At 36.2% G+C, this 15,051-nt stretch overlaps 1 protein-coding gene across 1 annotated transcript in view; it reads left to right on the top strand.

The window, feature by feature from the left end:
• The window catches only part of LOC137289462 (uncharacterized), a 39,199-nt gene that overhangs the window by 14,815 nt on the left and 9,333 nt on the right, over positions 1 to 15,051 (top strand). Inside the window, exon 2 of the mRNA XM_067820859.1 lies at positions 10,093 to 10,187. Coding sequence (XP_067676960.1) covers positions 10,098 to 10,187 — 90 coding nt within the window. The 5' untranslated portion in view covers positions 10,093 to 10,097. The remainder of the gene's footprint in view (positions 1 to 10,092; positions 10,188 to 15,051) is intronic.

The raw sequence follows: 15,051 nt of genomic DNA, 5'->3' as shown, positions 1-15,051 counted from the left end.
TTTGTTCCAATGTCCTTTTTCAGTAATCACTGTGCTAAAATGTATTATAGCTGGAGGAAAAGGATAATTGAGTGTGTTTCCATTTGTATGAATTAATGAAGATAATTCTGCATAGGTTAATGCACCTTAATTAGCTCCAATTTACACTACGTTTCAGGATTACACATTACTCTTTCCCTTAAATAACTGTTTGTCGCGGCGCGGAACGTCCCAAGTATCAGGTGATTTTGTGTTTGCTACACTCTTCCTACTGTATTGTAGGAATCTAGTCGGCCTTCAACATGACCGGCGGAACCTCTGTGGCATATAGTGCAGCATACCCAGAAAACTCTCCCACTTAAGATAGGGATCCCTAAACAAATATTTACATGATTTGTCTTCACTTTAACTAAATACATGATCTGCAGTGTAAATAGTACTTCATCCTGGTTACGGAAAATTGGTAAAATCAGTTTTAAAGTCAACAATGGAAGAACACTCAGAAACTGAACTAACGACTAAATATAATGACCCTGATAACTGTTGAATGAAACTTACAATCGCAGTCATTTTATGAGCGCTTCTAGCTCCATTCAGTGGACAATGATGCCACAACATCTAGACAGATTGTACGTATATTGTATGTATATTGTACGTATATTGATATTACTGATAACACACTAAAAGTGTTGATTACAATGGATAATAAATCAAAGTTATCTAAGCTAGTTAAAGGGGACTAGGAAATACATCTAAAAGAAAAAATAATGTTCATACATGGCAAACTACGAAAGCCTAATGCTGCCACTTTTGTAGCACAAAATATTTTTTTCAAAGACGGATCTCGTTACTTCAATTATTTACTCGTTGCTTCGAGTATTTTTTCGTTTTTTCAATTATTTACTCGTTGCTTCCAGTATTTTCTCGTTATTTCAAATATTTTTTCGTTGCTTCGATTAATTTTTCGTTACTTCGAGAATTTTCAGTCAAAAACTTGAAATTTCGAGTATCTTTCTCGGTACTTCAAGTTTCTTTCAAAAATTTGAAATTTTGAATATTTACTCGTTGCTTCAAGTTTCAGTCAAAAACTTGAAATTTCGAGCATTTTCTCGTTGCTTCAAGTTTCTTTCAAAAACTTGAAATTTCGAGTATTTTCTCGTTGCTTCAAGTTTCTTTCAAAAACTTGAAATTTCGAATGTTTTCTCGTTGCTTCAAGTTTCTTTCAAAAACTTGAAATTTCGAATAAGTTCTCGTTGCTTCAAGTTTCAGTCAAAACCTTGAAACTTCGAATATTTTCTCGTTGCTTCAAGTTTCTTTCAAAAACTTGAAATTTCGAGTATTTTCTTGTTACTTCAAGTTTCTTCCAAAAACTTGAAATTTTGAAATTTTTATTTGAAAACGAGAAAATACTAGAAATTTCAAGTTTTTGACTGAAACTTGAAGTAACGAGAAAATTCTCGAAGTAACAAGAAATTTATCGAAGCAACGAAAAAAATATTTCAAATAACGAGAAAATACTCGAAATTTCAAGTTTTTGAAAGAAACTTGAAGTAACGAGAAAATATTCGAAATTTCAAGTTTTTGAAAGAAACTTGAAGCAACGAGAAAGATACTCGAAGTTTTTGACTGAAACTTGAAGCAACGAGTAAATATTCAAAATTTCAAGTTTTTGGAAGAAACTTGAAGTAACGAGAAAATACTCGAAATTTCAAGTTTTTGAAAGAAACTTGAAGTAATGAGAAAATATTCGAAATTTCAAGTTTTTTAAAGAAACTTGAAGAAACGAGAAAATATTCGAAATTTCAAGTTTTTGGAAGAAACTTGAAGTAACGAGAAAATACTCGAAATTTCAAGCTTTTGAAATAAACTTGAAGTAACGAGAACATATTTGAAATTTCAAGATTTTGAAAGAAACTTGAAGAAACGAGAAAATATTCGAAATTTCAAGTTTTTGGAAGAAACTTGAAGAAACGAGAAAATACTCGAAATTTCAAGTTTTTGACTGAAACTTGAAGTAACGAGAAAATTCTCGAAGTAACGAGAAATTAATCAAAGCAACGAAAAAAATATTTGAAATAACGAGAAAATACTCGAAATTTCAAGTTTTTGAAAGAAACTTGAAGTAACGAGAAAATTCTCGAAGTAATGAGAAATTAATCGAAGCAACGAAAAAATATTTGAAATAACGAGAAAATACTCGAAGTTACGAGAAAATCATTGAAATAACGAGAAAATACTCGAAGCAACAAGTAAATAATTGAAGTAACGAGAATTGTCTTTGAAAAAAATATCTTATGCTACAAAAGTGGCAGCATTAGGCTTTCGTAAAATAGATGTTGATTTTCCTCTTATTTTCATCAAAGCGGTTTCTAAAAATATGCTGTTATAAATGTCAAGTTGTTTTGTTTGTTTTGTTTTTAAGTATAGGTACGGAATTGTGGTACATACTGATAGATGATAAACAGATATTATGTCAATGTCATGTTAATAGACATATATCTTTGAGTGAGTGCCAACATCAGTTTCGATTCAAGAAGCTGATTTGGCAATACCATTCTGTGAAAATGGTATGAGCATAACTCTCAATGAAGGACGTTTTGTCTTTACGAGCTGATACTGCTTCTCTTCGGAGTACTTCCCCACAGCTTGAGAAGATGACGAAAATCGTTGATGAATGATTGCGAAAATGCATTCTCTTACAAACTAGTTCCCGGGTTCTTGCCGTGTCAGCCGCGTTTTGTATTCGTCATTATGAAGAAATTTAAAGGAAGATTTTATTGATAATGTATATAAGTCGTCTTAATTATCATACGAAGACATAATATGAGTGCTTATGTATTCTGGATTAGCATTAGTAGTTCTTAACATAAGAAATTATATGAGTAGTAGTAGTTTATTTCAGTAAATCAGGCCACAGCCCATTTTACAATGTATTGACAGGCTGTTTTTGATGCGCCACTGGTACATGAGGTAATAAGTACAAGTTATATCTGGTACAATACACATGTAAATATAAGGTACATGTATATAGATTGCATGATAGAAAATTGTTTGCTCCTCGTTATATTTGATAGAATATACAAATGAGTGTCTTTATATGGGTTATGTGGTGGACAATTGTTTGCTTCTCGTTCTATCTGATACAATATACAGATGAATATTAATATATAGGTTATATGATGGACACATGTTTGCTCTTCATTATATCTGGTACAATGTACAAGTGAGTATCAGTATATAGGTTACGTGATAGACAATATAACTATAACTATAACAAATTATTTATCACTGTGATTTACTAAATCTTTACAGAATATGATACAATTACAACAGTTTTACAATGAATTACATTGTGCAACAACACAATGGAATAGTGTAATAGTCCACATGAGCTAGGTAGTTAAGGAAATAACCTGCAACGTGTATCCACATGAGGAAAGAAATGTCTATGATATCATTTATTCTCCATTCTATTATTCAAGCAGAATGGATTTAAGCCAAACAAAGAATCTCATTGTCGTGTATTCTGATATCAAATATATCAACACTCGTTGAATAACGTTTCACATATCTGTGGCTTTCAGCAAAACTTACTGACAGATTTCGAAGTGGTACCTTTTGCCATTTGCAGATTTTGGGCACATATAGTTTTAATAACTTTCATACAAACGATTTGGAATGCAGATTCAAGTTGGAATTTAAGTAACTGACAAAAGATTTGTTCTTTCAAATTTGTGTTGCCGGGGAGATTTGTCATTTTCTGATGTTTTTGTTTATCCTGAAATCATTGATATAAGATTAGCATAAACCATTTTTGCGCACATTGATAAATAAGGTTATTAATGATTCAAAGGCTTCGAGTTCCAGAACTTGCAGTCCTGTTATTACTGCCAACCTTCAACTGCATGCGTAACTTCATTGTCAAGTTACTGTTTTTGTGAAGTTTGAATCTCATAGCATTGCGGGGAAGTTCTGTACACCGAGGTAATGTATACTATTCAGCCCATATATATTTGGTAGTCAGGGTGTATATAGATGATGTGACTGAGTGGGTTTTGATTTTTTGTCACAATAGCAGTATTTCAGCCATATCGTGACTAAAATGTACACATTTATCATTTATCATCATTTTTCCTCAATTCATCAATGATATTTAAGGCACTGTTGCGGTGTAAGCACTTTCTCACAAGCATTGTTTTGTTTCGAAATCACCCAGATTGTATGTATGAACTTCAGGTGTTAGGATGTGTGGTTAGTAGCTGAAGCAGTATTTATGATGAGCTTCAAATACAAATCTGGCCCATGTTTGACTTTGGACGGTCGAACAGTACAGAGTATAGTGAAATGATAACTTGTACAGAAGGAACAAGAACATGTAATGGGTCTTGTAAGATATTATTAGTCGTCCACTACAGCTAAGGATCAAGTCAAAATATGGGCAATACAAATCACTTTGAAGTGAACAGTACACATATGCTGCACTGTTCATGTGCTGAAACATCCAAACAAATTTGTCGCCCTATGACTAGAAAACATATTTTCGTGTTTATTTGTAATCAAGCTTCCTTTTCCTTTGAAATTGTATTAATACACCGGCTTAAACATGTTCCTATGAAGACAAATGTGAACGTACACATTTAATCCAATACTGCAACGGAAGAGATTTAAGGGCATGGTGGTCGAGCTGTCTGAGGCGCCAGCGGAAGCTGAGTTGTTGGGGGGAAAATGTTGGCTAGTTTAAAATAATCCAAATGAAACTGAAGCTATCATTGTAGCCTTAGAAACCAAGGTGATAACATAACTATATACTTAGATGGATCGGAAATTAGTAATGTAAATGAACATAAACACTTAGGTCAAACGTTTCCCGCAGGTGGGGTATGATATAAGCATATTAACAAAATAGTAATATCAAGTTCTAAGATGACATATGTTATACGTAAATTCGTACTATGTAGGAGTTTTTTCAATTACATTATGTTTATCAGACCACACTTTGAATATTCCTGCGAGGTTTGGGATGGGTGTAATTCTGAAAGGTCATTGATACTTAGACTAGTGCTGGTGTACCAAATCACGTAAATAACTGTCTCTTTTGGAACTGGGTGGAAAAAATGTCAGTATCAGATAGAAAAAAGCTAACATTATCTTATACAATAAAATGTGCTAATGTACCTTCAGACAGATTTACTTCCTCAGACTGTTCGTGACTCTACAACAACAATTGTGCAAGTCCATTATGTAGACTTAAATTCATTTTTTCATCCCACCAACTACAGTATTATGGAATAATATTCCTTTACTAAAGCGAATGTTACCATCAGCAGAGACCTTTAACTCTTTCAACACCATTCCACCAGTGGCATTCCACCAGTGCCATGACACCGAGGTCCCAGAGACTCCTCTCAAGGAAAATATCAGCTCATAAATCATTGTTACTACTATATATCATACACCATTTGAAAGATCGAATCCTACTGTTTATAAACATGACCGTTATTTTTTATTATGTTATTCACGTAATACGATTCCTACGTAAATAGGTTGACTTTTAGTCAAACTGCAGGCTTCCAAATTAATATGACCAGATAAACCACAAAGGAAGCAAAAACAGGGACGATTTTTTTTTCCATTTGTAACATGTCATAATATCCCCTTCCGTCTGAGGCCATTCGTTTGATGGCGGGTGTCATTCGAAAGCTCTGAACATCACCAATGTCACTGTACCCTTGCCAAGAGTATATATTTTAACAGTCGTAAAAAGCGAGTTTTATTGGATAAAGATTGGTTTCTAATGACGCTTTTTCGCCTCAGGCTACAATAAGATCGTGATTGGTCAAAATCAGACACGTGGCCTAAGTCACCCAATCAGATTACAGCAATGAATGCTGTACTCATAAACGAAAACCTGTAGATTCAGACGAAAGTTTTGGGCAAAATCATGCTGTTCTGAACGTGTTACACAAACCGTCACCACCTATACGTACGTATATTATGGAACTATGGAAATATTAAGTTTTATGCATATATTTTAGTACTAAACATAGTGTCCGAGCGTGAAGTTCGAAGCAACGAAAGCCGAGATGTAACATGAATTACTTTACACGATCGCACAATAGAGATGGAAATACTAGGTTATAAGGTTCGTTTAACAACGTTTATAAGTACTTTTGTTGATTTTACTCTTCAGTTTATTCGATTTGTTTAATTATATGCTCCAAACATTGTTTATTGCTCACTGAGAACTCGGACGGGGAAGCATGTGTGCGAGAATAGTTTCTTGGGTTTTTTCGCAATAACATAGTTTATAATTAGTCGATAATACATGGCCATTTGAAATGTAATAAGTGTTGACAGGCATTGTGAAGTGTGATAGATTTGATAGGTGAGTCATATATTAGTTAGGTTCCTGAAATTATATATCATTTTGATGCGGTTACTCCCTGGCCGATATTTCGGCCTACGGTGTCTGGGGCTGGTGACGTCTTGGCCGATTTTTGGGCCTACGGTGTCTGGGGCTGGTGACGTTTTGGCCTACGGTGTTGAATGTGTTAAATCATGTTTGAAGAAACATAATCATTGCACCATCATATTTCTCTACAAGTATCCGCAAAGAACATAATATTAGTACTTGTTTAAAACATCATGAAAGTGAATTATGATTTATTTCATGCTTGCATTATGTCAGATTCAAAAGTATGAATGTGGCAAGTTATGTGAATATTGTTTATCACTTCATTTTTGTTTTTGATTTTAAATATATATTTATTATTAAGGTGCAACAAGACCTTCTACACTCAGAGTCATGCAATACTGAAAGCTGTTAAGAATGAGATAACTGATAGTTTTGTGTCAGTGATTTCTGTTGCCCTTTGATATACATCGTTCGTCTGTCTTTGACGTCCAGTGGAGACAGGTTGGACATAAATTACATAATAGTTTTCCGTTGATGTTTCGAATTTCGTCACAACGCCAACTTTGACTAACTTCTCTTTCTATATTATCTGTGGTTAATGCTCTATACCTCGTCTTATGTTTAAAATAATGCTGTAAATATATGAGTTGATCCTTATAATTTACCCTGTACAAAAATCAATCCCAGACTCTCTGACATTAGGCAGCGTCGTTGCCACCGACCCAAGTTTATGGATTGCTGGAAACCTGGAGATAAAGAAGCTGCTGAGTTCCGATGCTTGTACATGTGTATTATAATTAGATTGGCGTCGTAGTAACGTATCTACATAGATTTGTAACACCTTCTCTGTCTCAGAACTGACAAGGTGCTATCAGTACTCCTGGCTTATGTACAATCGCATTCATGCCAATAGTTGATGTATAACTTGTTTCTTTGAAGCTGTTTTTGATTTGTGTTACTGTTTCTGGCCTTTCTTGCGTCTCAATACAACTAGTATGTCTAGTCATACCTTCCCGTGTGTTTTCACATTCACTGCAATAAACGTGTCTTTTTTTCAATAAAGTTTCTGCCTCTTTGTGGGATAGTTGTCACTTAAGGAAAGGCTAGTCGAGAACTGTGAGCGCCACACATATACGTATGCACGTTCCCAACGCCGTAGTTATCAAGTAGGTAAATTACTAATAAGCATTAGGACAAACGAGAAAGGTCTAGTCATCTGGATGTCTCACACTCTATACGACAAGAGCAGCAGTTCTTTCAAACACCCATCATTGGAACATGTGTTCATAAATCCGACACGGATCATAATATAGTCTTTGCATGTGATACGCTTAAAGCGGGAAATGCATTGGTTTTAACTTCTGTAATGTGAGGAACACGACTTTTCGGGCTATATTCCTGCTCCTTTATCGTTTCTCCACCACCTGAAAGGATTAAGAATATACACCGACAGTTGGTATTCCTCATTATACAAAAGTTGACATCTATAAATATCACCCTTGAGAAAACGTTTGCATGGTCGAAACTGGCGTTCATAAGAATACATGGACACGCTCATGCCTCTCATATTGGATACCTTAAACTTTCCCATCGTTGCTGCTTTGTTACTATTTGAATACCCATCTCAGATTTTGACACACATAGTATAATATGATGAAGAAAATTAAGGAAAGCAATTAGAAATCTATTACCCGTCCCGGTGAAGTATGGGCCAAAAGAACGCAGTTCCTGCAGCCAGTGCCCTCAATAATTTAACCTCCACTGACACAGGGGCGCAACCCACGGTAAACAATTTTTTTCATTATTATTATTTACAGATTAAGATTGAAATGCAGCAGAGAGGGTTCGGGTGATCCTGGCACAGTCAGGCTAGTAAAGCTCATCATCAGCTCAGGGCCCTCGTCCCCTCTAAACGTAGCCCACACAGTGAATGGGACTTCTCCTAGAAAACACTGCATAGTCGAACCCACCAAGAACTTTCCGGAGAATATGGAGGCTCCCCAACACTGCAGCCTTCTGCATTACCCAGATTGTCAGAAGAGCTGTGCTCCCCGGCAGTTCTGTTCTTACTGCCAACCTTCAACTGCATGCGTAACTTCATTGTCAAGTTACTGTCTAGTGAAGTTTGAATCTCATAGCATTGCAGGGAAGTTCTGTACATCGAGGTAATGTATACTATTCAGCCTATATATATATATGGTAGTCAGGGTGTATATAGATGATGTGACTGAGTGGATTTTGATTTTTTGTCACAATAGCAGTATTTCAGCCATATCGTGACTAAAACATACACATTTATCATTTATTATCATTTTTCCTCAATTCATCAATGATATTTTAGGCACTGTTGCGGTGTAAGCACTTTCTCACAAGCATTGTTTTGTTTCGAAATCACCCAGATTGTATGTATGAACTTCAGGTGTTAGGATGTGTGGTTAGTAGCTGATGTAGTATTTATGATAAGCTTCAAATACAAATTTGGCCCATGTTTGACTTTGGACGGTCGAGCAGTACAGAGTATGATGAAACAATAACTTGTACAGATGGAACAAGAACATGTAATGGGTCTTGTAAGATATTATTAGTCGTCCATTACAGCTAAGGATCAAGTCAAAATATGGGCAATACAAATCACTTTGAAGTGAACAGTACACATATGCTGCACTGTTCATGTGCTGAAACATCCAAACAAATTTGTCACCCTATGACTAGAAAACATATTTTCGTGTTTATTTGTAAGCAAGTTTCCTTTTCCTTTGAAATTGTATTAATACACTGGCTTAAACATGTTCCTTTGAAGACAAATGTGAACGTACACATTTAATCAAATACTGCACAGTCAGGCTTGTAAAGCTCATCATCAGCTCAGGGCCCTCGTCCCCTCTTCTGCATTACCCAGATTGTCAGAAGAGCTGTGCTCCCGGTGGAGCGATGCCTTTTGCTAATTACAGGTTCTTGTGATTCTTTTTCGGTTTCCATCTAAACGATTCGGAGTGTCAGTCTCAAAAGGCAGTGATGGGCTACGTTTCCGATAATATCTTTCAGTAGATCTCGGCAGATATATGAGACAGATCTTGTAGTGGTGCCTCTTGCTGTTTACTGATATATGGCATATATATTTTCATGATTTCAACGGAAACGATTGAGACGTAATCTAAAAAACATCAAGTAACTGTCAGGTGAGTTGTCCTTTCAAAATATGAGGGATATGCCATCTCCCGATGACCTGAGTTTCTGATTACAGGCATATATATGTGCTATTTTTGTCCAATCGTAGTTTGAAAGAAGTGTTTTGAAAGAAAGGATTGCTAAGATACACATCAACAGTTTTTATCTTTTTCTAATAATGTGAACATTTTTAATTGCTAGAAGTTTTAAAAATCTTTTCTAAAAAAAAAGACACCATGTAGAAGTATTCTTCGATTGCTGACGGGTAAGGAAACATTTCATTATTACTATATCTTCAGTTTTATACAGATACTTGATAAAATGGAAGTGTTTCTTTTGTCCACCAGGATGCATGTTACTTTAAAAGACAGTAATTTGTCACATAAAACGCAGCTGAAAATAAAGGAAATCATCCTTCTATAAGAAGCAGTTCGGTCAGATATGTTTTGGGGACAAGAAATGTCCATTCTGTTCTCCGGCTCCGATATAATATACAAAAGCATAAACGATTATAATTGCATATGTTGCAGGAACTATGAATTTAACATTTCACAAAGGAAGAGGCGAGGAATGCTGGAACCTACAATGTGGAGAGCCACTGGAAACAAAAACTACTTATTATTGGGTGAGTATTATACAAACAATAGTGACAATGTTTAAGCTGTATTTTATGCTAAGAAAGATATTTGATGATACGAAGTCATCTTTGATCTGTCCGGCGACGTCTCGCGGTCCCCTTTATTCCCCGTCATATATATTCAAATTTATTTGCGTATTTATGCGCACACAGACGCACGCACACACGCACACACGCGCCCACGAACGTGACTACATAGTACAGATGGGTAACTTAAAAGAGATCAATAACTGTAGCTCTTGGTTTTGTTCTAAAACAGAACAATAAGTAATTGTTTCAGAAAAGTGAATGGTATCAATAAATACATTCGCCTTTATCAAAAAGGACAAGATTAGCTTTGTTGGGTGAAATTCTTCTAAGTCTGCATATGGACCTATTCCAAGGAAGTTTGAACCTGTGAAGGTCCGGGTTAGTGAGTGAGTGAGTGAGTTAATATTTTACGTCACATCGGCAATATCTCAGCCATATCGTGACGAGAACAACTAATATCAAAATCAATTATATGTCTACGATAAAACCTGTCAACGACGGACAGTAAAACAACTAGAATATCACAAATGGAATTAAAACTAGCATGGAAAGTTAAAAATAACATCATCATTTGGAAAATACACTATAAAATCAGGCTATAGATCGCCAACAACTGAAGGTAGATCACCATACTAGGACCATGGGGACTTACAGTACCTTTGCTACCTACATGGACCCTAGTTGGATTTACACCATCCCTTCAACCGCTGGCGAGTGTACAACATGCTAGCCACAATTAAAACAACAGGAATACTACGATTAAAAACAGTGGTAGACTTAAATTTACTATCAATGTTTTTGGACTTACGTACCCTCTCAGGAGGACAATAATTTTACAATACTTCAACCCCCTTTGAGGGTACAGCCACTAACAATTCTAGTTACTAATCCAAACTACCAATTATTAAAATACATCTTTTTACAGAAACATATTGCTCAAAGTTCAGTCAAAAAATCAATTTCTTTTAAAAAACCAAGAATTAAATGAAAACTAACGCTGCTAAAAAGATCCTTCATTGTTGTAACTGAAAAATACATATCCCTTGTGATGGAGAATTCAACACAGTCAAGCAGAATATGCTTGACTGTAACTCTCTCATCACAAGGGATACAGAAAGGAGGATCCTCACCTTTTAACAGGTACGCATGAGTATATCGAGTGTGTCCAATACGACATCGTCGTAGAATAACCTCTTCAAATCTGGACTGACAACCCAAGTGGGTAAAACCAATGTAAGGTTTTATATCATGTAATTTATTCATACCCACTTGGGTGTCCCACTTCTTCTGCATCAGATCACGGATATAACATCTAATCGTGGCTTTGTAATCACTGTAAGGAATAAGCAGTGATGTCACAGATTTGTTGAGTGCTGCTTTAGCAGCAAGGTCAGCCAATGTGTTACCAGAGATCCCCACATGGCTGGGTAACCAACAGAAGACGATGTCGTATTGGCCAGTAGCAAGATCATTATACAATTCAATAATTTCTATTAAAAGTGGATGTTTACAAGAAATATTTTTAATAGCCTGAAGGCAAGAAAGAGAGTCGGAATAAATTATATATTGTTTGCGTTTAGGGTGTCTTTGAATATATTTAAGGGTTGTTAATATGGCGTTAGCCTCTGCGGTAAAAATAGAACTATTATCGGGTAATCTAGAAGATATTGTTCTGGATCCAATGACAGTGGCACAAGCTACTGCGCCACCGTCCTTGGATCCATCTGTAAATAAGGATTTATAACTGCTATATTTATGTTTCAATTCATTATATTCTTGTTTATACTGTAATTCATTAGTTTCTGATTTTTTAAACCTCGTCAATGTTAAGTCCACTGCTGGCCTAACCAACTGCCAAGGAGGAGAAGAAAGAAGACGGGAAGGAGCTATATTTTCCAGCTCAATGCCGGCAGCAGCAAGAAATGGTTTAATTCTTAAACCAAGAGGCGGTGCAAGCGAAGATTTCATATTGTATAAGTCCTCACACAGAGGACTGAAAACACAGTTATATGCAGGGTTTGACTCACTGGAATATAATTTTGTTACATACTGTAAAGCTAATTTGATACGTCGCTGCTCAAGAGATGGCTCATCGGCCTCAACGTACATGCTGTCAACAGGTGAAGTTCGAAAGGAGCCAAGACAAAGTCTTAGACCTTGATGGTGAACAGAATCTAAAAGTTTCAGGTTGCTTTTACAGGCTCCACCGTATACAATGGAGCCATAATCAAGTTTTGACCGGATCAGCGATCGATAAAGTTGCAGGAGGGTAGCTTGGTCCCCTCCCCATTTAGAATTTGAAACGACCTTCAACAAGTCAAGTGCCTTCAGGCATTTAGTTTTGAGGGATTTGATATGTGGTAGAAACGTTAAATGCGAGTCAAAAATTAATCCCAAGAACTTGGCCTCCTTTACAACTTTGATGGGAGTGCCATCTAGAGATAGTTCAGGGTCCTTATGTGGCTTATATGTTCTGCAAAAATGTATACAATTAGTTTTGGACTTCGAAAATTTGAAGCCGTTTTCAAGACACCATTTATTTATTCTGTTTAAACACAGCTGCAGTTGCCGTTCAATAGCAGGCATATTTTTACCTCGGCAAGAAATATTAAAATCATCCACGAAAAGCGATCCATCAATTGAATCGTTTAAAACTTTTGATAAACTGTTGATCTTGATGCTAAAAAGAGTGACAGACAAAATACTGCCTTGTGGAACACCCTGATCCTGATTGTAATGATCAGACAGGGTAGAACCCACACGGACCTGGAATTGTCTGTCGTTTAAAAAGTTGGCAATAAATTGAGGCAAACGACCTCGCAAACCAAAGTCATGTAAATCCCTCAAAATACCATGTTTCCAGGTTGTGTCATATGCTTTTTCAAGATCAAAAAAGATAGACACAGCATGTTGTTTATTAATTAGTGCGTTTTTAACAAATGATTCCAGTCGCACTAAGTGATCGACAGTACTTCTATTTTTACGGAAACCACACTGTATATCTGTGATAAGATTATTTGTTTCCAAGTACCAAACAAGTCGATTATTTATCATGCGTTCCATGGTCTTGCAAACACAGCTAGTTAGTGAAATAGGTCGATAATTGGACGGATCCGTATGATCACGTCCAGGTTTAGGTATTGGTACTACTATGGCGTCACGCCATGACGGAGGAAAGTTACCCGATGTCCAAATATCATCAAAAATATTGAGAAGCGTTTCTAGGCAGGATTCTGGTAAGTGCTTCAGGAGTTGATAATGTATGTTATCAGCTCCTGTAGCAGTGTCATGAGCTTGATCAAGAGCAGTACGGAGTTCATGAATAGAAAACGTTTCATTATAATCTTCCCCATTATCAGAATTGAAATTAATAGTTTTCTTTTCTTCTTGTTTTTGATATTGCTGAAATTTAGGTACATAATTTGAAGAGGAAGAGTGTTTAGCAAGGGTTTCGCCCAGTTTATTAGCAATATCTGATTTATCAGTAAGCAATTGATCTCCATGTTTAAGATGATGGACAGTAGATTTAGTACCTTTACCTTTGATTTTCTGGACCATGTTCCATACCTTGGACATTGGTGTCCGAGAATTTATTTTGGATACATAATTTTGCCAAGATTGGCGTTTGTTCTGTTTAAAAGTACGCCGTGCTTTAGCATTTAAAATCTTAAATTTATTGAAATTATGCACCATAGGATGGCGACGGAAATAATGTTCTGCTTTTTTCCTTGCCTTCCTAGCTTGTTTGCACTCATCGTTGAACCATGGTTTTCTTATGTGTGGAACTGTAGAGGACTTTGGTATACACTCATCAGCTATGGAATTCAGTTCATCAGAAAAAGATTTTATAGCATCAGGAACGTCAATAAAACGTTCGGGTTTAAGTTTTTCAGCACACAGTGTTTCATATAAAGCCCAGTTAGCCTTTTCAAAATTCCGCCTTGATGATGGAGGAACATCAGATGGAGTTACAGCTTTTAATATAGTAGGAAAATGGTCACTTCCACAGAGGTCATCGTGGACTGACCATTCGAATTCATTTAATAGTTCGGAATTTGTCAATGACAAGTCGAGAGCAGAGTACGTCCCTGTACCAGGGTGTAAATATGTGTTGGAACCATCATTATAAATACATAAGTCATTGTCAGAACAAAAGTCCTCCAACAATTTCCCTTTAGTGTTTATATTTACACTACCCCAGAGTGGGTTGTGCCCATTTAAATCTCCCATTATAATACAGGGTTTTGGGAGTTGGTCATAGAGAGCTTGCAGATCAGTTTTGGCAAACGTCGAAGACGGCGAAATATAGAGCGAGCATAGTGTAAACGCTACATGTAAAGTAATTCTCACTGCAACAGCCTGCATATTAGTATTTAGTGAAACAGGGCTTTGAATAACGTTTTGTCTGACTAGAACGGATGACCCACCAGTGGCTCGATCACCCGGAGGTGAAAAACAATGATATGCATTAAAATGACGAAGGTCAAATGTATCTGTTTGTTTTAAATATGTCTCTTGGAGACATATCGCTGAAGGTGTAAAATCCTGGACTAATAGCTGTAATTCATGTAAATTAGTCCTCAGTCCTCTACAGTTCCACTGTACAATATTATTGGAATAAACTATCTTTTGGGTGGATTTATTGGGGATCTACCCCGCACTCTTTTGGAGGGCGACAAGCTATGTGCCCTGGGATGGATGTGATCCGATACATCCATTTCTTCAAGTGATCCAAACTTGTTAAACAATTTGATTTTATTATCTGACCCCTTTGGTGCTCGATTTGATTTCGAAGTTTCTGGCCTTGTCTTGAATTTCGATT

The sequence above is a fragment of the Haliotis asinina genome, chromosome 1 (genome assembly GCF_037392515.1).
Source record: "Haliotis asinina isolate JCU_RB_2024 chromosome 1, JCU_Hal_asi_v2, whole genome shotgun sequence".
Classification (NCBI taxonomy): domain Eukaryota; kingdom Metazoa; phylum Mollusca; class Gastropoda; order Lepetellida; family Haliotidae; genus Haliotis; species Haliotis asinina.
The sequence above is the reverse complement of the archived record's forward strand: the minus strand, read 5'-3'. Positions and strand labels throughout refer to the sequence as shown.